This window comes from Sinocyclocheilus grahami, unplaced genomic scaffold (genome assembly GCF_001515645.1).
Source record: "Sinocyclocheilus grahami isolate Dianchi unplaced genomic scaffold, SAMN03320097.WGS_v1.1 scaffold513.1, whole genome shotgun sequence".
NCBI classification, from domain to species: domain Eukaryota; kingdom Metazoa; phylum Chordata; class Actinopteri; order Cypriniformes; family Cyprinidae; genus Sinocyclocheilus; species Sinocyclocheilus grahami.
Genome location: NW_015505692.1, coordinates 393,344 through 400,406, shown reverse-complemented (window position 1 = coordinate 400,406; position 7,063 = coordinate 393,344). Strand labels below are relative to the sequence as shown.

The window sequence follows — 7,063 nt, the reverse complement described above, 5'->3', positions numbered from 1 at the left end:
CGCTTCTCAAACTTTTTTGGTTGCGCCCCCCTCAGACTACCAAATAATTTCACTAAACATTATGAAAAATTAATGTTTTTTTAATTTAAAAAACCTACAGGGAAAAAAACACCTGCATCCCTTGAAACATTGAAAAATAGCATAGAGAGAATAACTTATTATCTCTCTGTTATTTATTTATTTTTTGTGTGTTTCTTGCTGTCCGCTAAGGCGTAGGACACACAGGCTTTCCTAACCAACGACATTAAACACGTGTCTACACCGGACGCGAGCGGCAACATACAGTAGAACCCATTATAATCAGTGACGCTGTGTACACTGGATGCGGCGCGACATTAATCTGATGCCTTGTTCTATTTATGACGTACTGACACAAAGTTAAAATGATTTGCAACGGTAGCTTTGTCGCGTCCAGTGTAGAGCTGTTGCAGCACGGCGTCCGGTATAGACACGGTGAGCGAAGCCGAGAGCGAGATATGCCTCGTCATAGCTTCTGCATTTAGCTTGTGAATGACCAGCAGCTGCCTGCGTCTGTGCGACTTCATCTATGACTTTTCTCTTCGCTTTCACAAACCGATCCATCTCCCATTCTAAGTTACATCCTTTGGCTGTTTACCATTTTATTTATTTTCTTTTTCTGCTGATGGCCCGCGCTCGACTTGAAGCAGCGCTGCTCAGACCGATGGGTGTGTGTCATCAGAGTACTGCGAGAGCTATAAGAGAGCGGACGTCTCCTTATGCTTTCTCTCGCCGTACTTTGATGTCATACACCGATCGATCTTCAAGTCGAACACACCTCTTTACTCACGTGACCGTGTAATCGCAGCCTCTGCGATTGAAAAATCGAAATTTTTCATATCGCGATATTATCGCAAATGCAATTAATCGTTCAGCCCTACTAGCCGGTGTGTTCGACTAGAGGCGCGGCGCAGATCGATCATCCCCGAGAGCGATTTGAAAGCGCACGGAGCAGTCTGCTCTCTTCAGCTCTCGCGGTGCTGTAATACACCGATCGGTCTGCACAGTCGAACACAGCTGCTAGTTCACACCGGTTACACTCAGAGATGAGGCGCACGCGTGAGGCTGTAGTGTGAATGCGTCCCAGCCCGCTTAGATGTAAGGCTACATTTACACTGGTGCGTTTATGTTTTAAAATGAAAACGATCCTCGTCATACTGCCGTTTCCACCGACAAGCAACAGACCGGTCATTCCGTCATTCATTTCCAACGGAAGAGTAGCGCGGGAGCTGCGTGGAGCGCCGATCATATGCAGATGTCCGTTCATACTAACGTTACACGACCGAAAGCACGTGTTACGTGGCCATTCATGCACACTGTAGCATCATGCTACATAAGATTTTTTTTAAAACTCACTTTAAACCACCATCGAGTGTTTGTAATAACTTCCGATTGCCGTCTAATGTGTGTTTTGGCCATGCAATGTAGCTGAAATTAAATCTGTTATTACCTCTGAGTCCGAGCAGCGATCATGGAAGAGAGAGCACAAGCAGACAGCGCTGGAAGCTGCTAATGCTCATCAGTTAATCAGTGGAAAATACAGAGAAATCATGATTCTGTCTGAGCTATGCGTTTTAACACGAACACACAATAGTGTAAATGTAGCTAACAGATGTGTAAACTGAAGACTATTTGAGCTTTATTAAAACTATTTTGCACTGATTTATTGTGTTGGTTACATTGTGTTCCTTTGTGCAGTGGCTCAGGAGAGGAGTCTTGAGTTTGTATAAACATCAACAATCTGAAAAATAAAACCAACGTTTTTTTTTAAGGTAATATAATCTTGTTAAAATTTATTTAATAAAATTGGTATCGAAAAAAAGTATCGTTCAGGAACCGGTATCGAAGTCAAGGTATCGGTATCGATATCGAACATTTCTGAACGATACCCAGCCCTAATTGTAGTTACATTTTCAAGTCGACTAGTTTGAAAAATTCGAGGATCGGTCAACCCGTTCTGAAAAAACCCCCCCGAGATTGTAATGTTTCTGCATTATCGCCCAGCCCTAGTTTACGTAAACGAACAAGTTGAACCGAACCAGCCCAAAAGAACCTGTTTGTGGAAAATAATCAGCTTTTAACGTTTGTCTGAGGCTCTGGATTACAGTAATAATGCTGTACATAATGCACAGACTGATCGTTTCGCTTCATAAAGCCTCAATATATCGTCAGGAGCCTTTGACTCTCAAAGTGACCGTCGCCACATCTTACGAATCGCCAAGCAGCGTCAGCTAAAAACCTTTTTACTGCGAAGAGGAAAACTCATCCACATCTTTCAAATGCAATGTAAACCTAAATGTTCATTTTTGGGTGAACTATTCCTTTAGTTAAGCATAACACAATCCGATTATTCGGACAAATGGAAATTTTCCAGCCACATGTGCTTCAAAGCATCCTTCAACAGGACGGTCACATACAGCCCTGCAGCCGCTGCCAGGGTTATGGTCAGTGCTGGACACTGCAGCAGTGCTGGACACTAGAGGCGAGATCAGGCTGAGAGCTAGCTCTAGCAGAGCCTGCCAGGGTTATGGTCAGTGCTGGACACTGCAGCAGTGCTGGACACTAGAGGCGAGATCAGGCTGAGAGCTAGCTCTAGCAGAGCCTGCCAGGGTTATGGTCAGTGCTGGACACTGCAGCAGTGCTGGACACTAGAGGCGAGATCAGGCTGAGAGCTAGCTCTAGCAGAGCCTGCCAGGGTTATGGTCAGTGCTGGACACTGCAGCAGTGCTGGACACTAGAGGCGAGATCAGGCTGAGAGCTAGCTCTAGCAGAGCCTGCCAGGGTTATGGTCAGTGCTGGACACTGCAGCAGTGCTGGACACTAGAGGCGAGATCAGGCTGAGAGCTAGCTCTAGCAGAGCCTGCCAGGGTTATGGTCAGTGCTGGACACTGCAGCAGTGCTGGACACTAGAGGTGAGATCAGGCCGAGAGCTAGCTCTAGCAGCCCCTGCCAGTGTTATGGTCAGTGCTGGACACTGCAGCAGTGCTGGACACTAGAGGTGAGATCAGGCTGAGAGCTAGCTCTAGCAGAGCCTCCAGCAGTCACAGAGCGAGACACTGGCCTACCTTCACAAGCTTGAGCAGCTGGTACAGATCCTCCACCTCATCTCCTTCGGTCTGGCTGTATTCTCTGGCCGTGTGCAGACTGGAGCCCTCAATAGTGCGCCTGTACAGGGGAACACCCATGGCCTCCGCGTACAGACCCACGGCCCGGTGACCCACCGTCTGATACATGTAACTGTCCAGCTCATCTGGAACTGACACACCACGCATGCGACGCGAGAGTTTAGCTAGCTTTGATGAAGTGTCATACTGCAGGACACATAACAGAAATAACAGCTCGTGTGTTAGATGATCTCACCATGTGTGTGAGGCATGAGGTTCGCGAGAGCCACGATAGAGTGACCAGCAGACACACACTGCAGCATGTTATAACAGCTGTCCTTACCGCCGCTGAAACACACACACACACAATCACTGACCAGCTCCAATATCTGCACAACTGTCGTATTCAAGACACAGTCGCGTCACGTTACCTGATCAGCGCAGCAACTCTCATGATGTTTATTTCACACACACACACTCACACTCACACTCAAGACTCTGCAGTCGCACACGTGTTCTTCCACTCGGCTGTAAACACTGGCGCGCTTCCGGGTTCTGAAGGACCCCTACAGGAGGCTGCCTGATGATCCGCCTGCGCGAAATGCTAAACTAAACCCTCCTGTTAAACATCACACGCGGGTTACTCTTCTGAAATATCTGTTATAGTGCAGCACATGCTGTTAGTTATATGAATGCAGTCAACTAAAGTCAAGCAGACTGCTGCATACTGAAGGAAGAACTTATCAATTCAAAAATCAATATCAGAGTTATCAATAAAAATAAGTGGTGTATAAGATATTAAAGGAAAATCAGTTGCATGTGTAGTGTTTCATGTGTGCATGATAAAAGCTTGATTGATTGATTGATCAGTTCGGGATGTAGGCTAATAATCAGATTAACGATGAAAACAATACTATAGTAAGCTATAGTGTTTTTGGACCATACTATAGTAAAGTACTGAATTAGTTTGTTGCTGTGGTAACATAACAACTATAGTAATACAAACAAATTACTGTACCCAATACTGTAATACTGTTTGCTCCTTAAATTACACTTTGAGCAATTTCGCAGTTTTATAGAAATATTTTCACCATCACACACGCTGACCTGACAAAATTAGTATTTGCCTTTTTCATTTCACTTCTTTGCATCTTGTGACAGATGTCCTAAAGCGCGCCTGCTGTGAATTACGGCCTTCTGTGAGGAAAAGCACAGCGTCCTGAAGCTCCTGGACGGACTGAACTCTCCCAGGAATAACTTCAGCTCCCTGCAGTTACAGTATGATTGAGTCATAACTGCGACTCTATTTACATCATCTGACAACTATTTCCTCTGCAATGAGAGCGCATTTGTAGCCGCACTAAAGGCAGATGTCTGCCCAGCCTCAAAAGTACCACAAAATCCAGATTGTGACGTTCAGAAGGAATCAGTTCAGCTCATAATTCTTCACGCGGCCGCAGACACGCAGCAGATCTGTCTGTTCAGATGCTGTACATCCTCTGCTTTACAGCTCCTCGTGGAGCGTTTGGCAGGCCGCGTTCTCACGCTTTCTCTCAGGATCGTGTCCTCAAACACTAGGCAGGACGCTGCATACTCACAATGCACTGAAATAACTTTGGATCTTTACTGGAAAAGCAGCTGTTAGGTTTTACAACATTCACCCGTCGAAATGTTTCTCAATAAACAATAATCTGCAATGTTTAAAATTGTTACATAATTCAATTAAATGTCTTCGTTGTCTGTCAAATTCAACACTCATCTCTTTACAGTGCAACATCTCCAGTTCAGTTCAGTATGAAATATCAAATTGAGATTATACACCATGAGAGCTGAATAAATAAGCTTTCCATTGATGTATGGTTTGTTAGGATAGCACAATATTTGAAAATCTGGAATCTGAGGGTGCAAAAAAATCCAAATATTGAGAAAATCATCTTTAAAGTTGTTCAAATGAAGTTCTTAGCAATGCATATTACTAATCAAACATTAAGTTTTGATATATTTACGGTAGGAAGCTCACAAAATAACTTCATGGAACATGATCTTTACTTAATATCCTAATGATTGTTGGCATAAAAGAGAAATGGATCATTTTGACCCTTTACAATTTAAATAAATTCTATTTATTTGTATAGCGCTTTTCACGATGAAAATTGAAAATGGAAGTTTCTACATTATATTTAGTAATAGCTTATCAGTGGTGACTATCTCAATGTATTGTTGGCTATTGCTACAAATACACCACATTAATATATTTGGAAATATTTGAGCAAATCTATTTCTGTATATTTTAAAATAAAGGTTCTTTATTGGCATCGATGCTTCCATGAAGACCCTTTATCATCCATAGAACGTTTCCATTGGACAAAAGGCTCTTTAGTGGAAAAGGGTTCTTTAGATTAATTAAATGTTCTTCACACTAAGAATATAATGTTTTTAAAGACCTGTTCACTCAAAGGTTCTTTGGGGAACCAAAAATGGTTCTTATTGCTGCAAAATCCCACTTTTTGAACCTTTATTAAGAGTGAAGAACCATTTCAGGTTCCTCAAAGAATCTCTCAGTGAACTATACTAAAAAAACATTATTTTATAAGCTTGAAGAGCATTTTATTAATCTAAAGAACCCTTTTCCTCTATAATAACCTTTTTGTCTAATGGAAATGTTCTATGGATGTTAACCATCAATGCCAGGAAAGAACCTTTATTTTTAAGAGTGTATTTTCTACCAATATATTTTTGGCCATTTTTGTATATTTTTGAAAACACATTAATGCATTAAAACATATATCAAAATATAGGTATTAATCTAGAAATAAATTCATTAAAAAATATATTTTCCCCTCCATATATGTCTGTCACATTTAAATAAAAATCAGCAAGGAACTTTACAATGTTATTACAATATTACAATATATAGAAAGAATTAAACATATTAAAACATTATAAATCTAGTTTTGATGCCCAGTAGGAGATTTCATCTACATTTGCATTTAGCCTAAAAGTAGAATAAAACGTAGAATGTTTCTTGCCCCTGAATTTTTGTTATCTGAAGGTTGAAACTAACATATATAAAAAAAAATGTTTAAAAAAAGATTTAATTGAGCGTCACTGGTTTACAACATATATTTATCATTTTGCGCTGTGCAGAAAGAGGGAAGAAATTATGACAGAATTTTAAATTCTGGGTAAATACTGTATCAATTTTATGTATGTACTCCATCTGTCTCATCAATATATGTGAAAATGCATTTAATGCAATGGTGCATGATGAGGTTCTTCTATAAGGACTTGATGCTATTCTCTAGATGTCTCCTGATGTGATGTCTTTGGTTGTGCTTGAATCACACTGACGTTGTGAAGTTTCAGCCAAACGGGATGTGGTCTATTTGCATTGTCTGACTTTTGAAGGCTGCTAGGAAGATTATCAATGAACAACAGCTGCAATTAGGTCTGTTGTGGCTTAAAGATGTGCGCAGAATTATCCTAAATGATGATGATCCTAAATTCCTAAATTGCAGTTCATCTTAAAAGTGCAATGTGAACAAGTGCATCAACATTTTTTTTTTTTTCAGGAAATCTTATATAATTAATACATTTCAGTGACATACAGTAATTATCGCATAGTAGTTGCAAAGCATATTGTGATTGTGTACGCATGCTCTTCAGCTGGCATATGCACAAGAACATTTCCAGGTCAGTTTTTGCCTTTATAAATCCCAGTTAGTAAATGATGACAGGTTCAGGTGAATCAACCCCTTAAATGTTACGAATCAGTGTTATGTAATGTTTACGTTTAAAATCAGCCTTGACCGCATACCATCCAGAAATAACCGGCATTGCTTTCCTGCGGTGATCTTGTGTTTGTGTTAGCGTAATACTCATTTTATCCAGCCACTGGATGAGAAAACTCCATCCATTCCAAGGCCTCTAAGTGAAGTGGG

At 41.2% G+C, this 7,063-nt stretch overlaps 1 protein-coding gene across 1 annotated transcript in view; it reads right to left on the bottom strand.

The window, feature by feature from the left end:
- dph6 (diphthamine biosynthesis 6) overlaps window positions 1–3,676 on the bottom strand; it is an 88,095-nt gene extending 84,419 nt beyond the window's left edge. Inside the window, exons 1-3 of the mRNA XM_016237384.1 lie at window positions 3,554–3,676; window positions 3,379–3,470; window positions 3,084–3,274 (exon numbers count right to left, since the gene is read on the bottom strand). Of these exons, the coding sequence (XP_016092870.1) occupies window positions 3,084–3,274; window positions 3,379–3,470; window positions 3,554–3,576 (306 nt within the window). The 5' untranslated portion in view covers window positions 3,577–3,676. The remainder of the gene's footprint in view (window positions 1–3,083; window positions 3,275–3,378; window positions 3,471–3,553) is intronic.
- Between the last annotated feature and the right edge of the window lie 3,387 nt (window positions 3,677–7,063).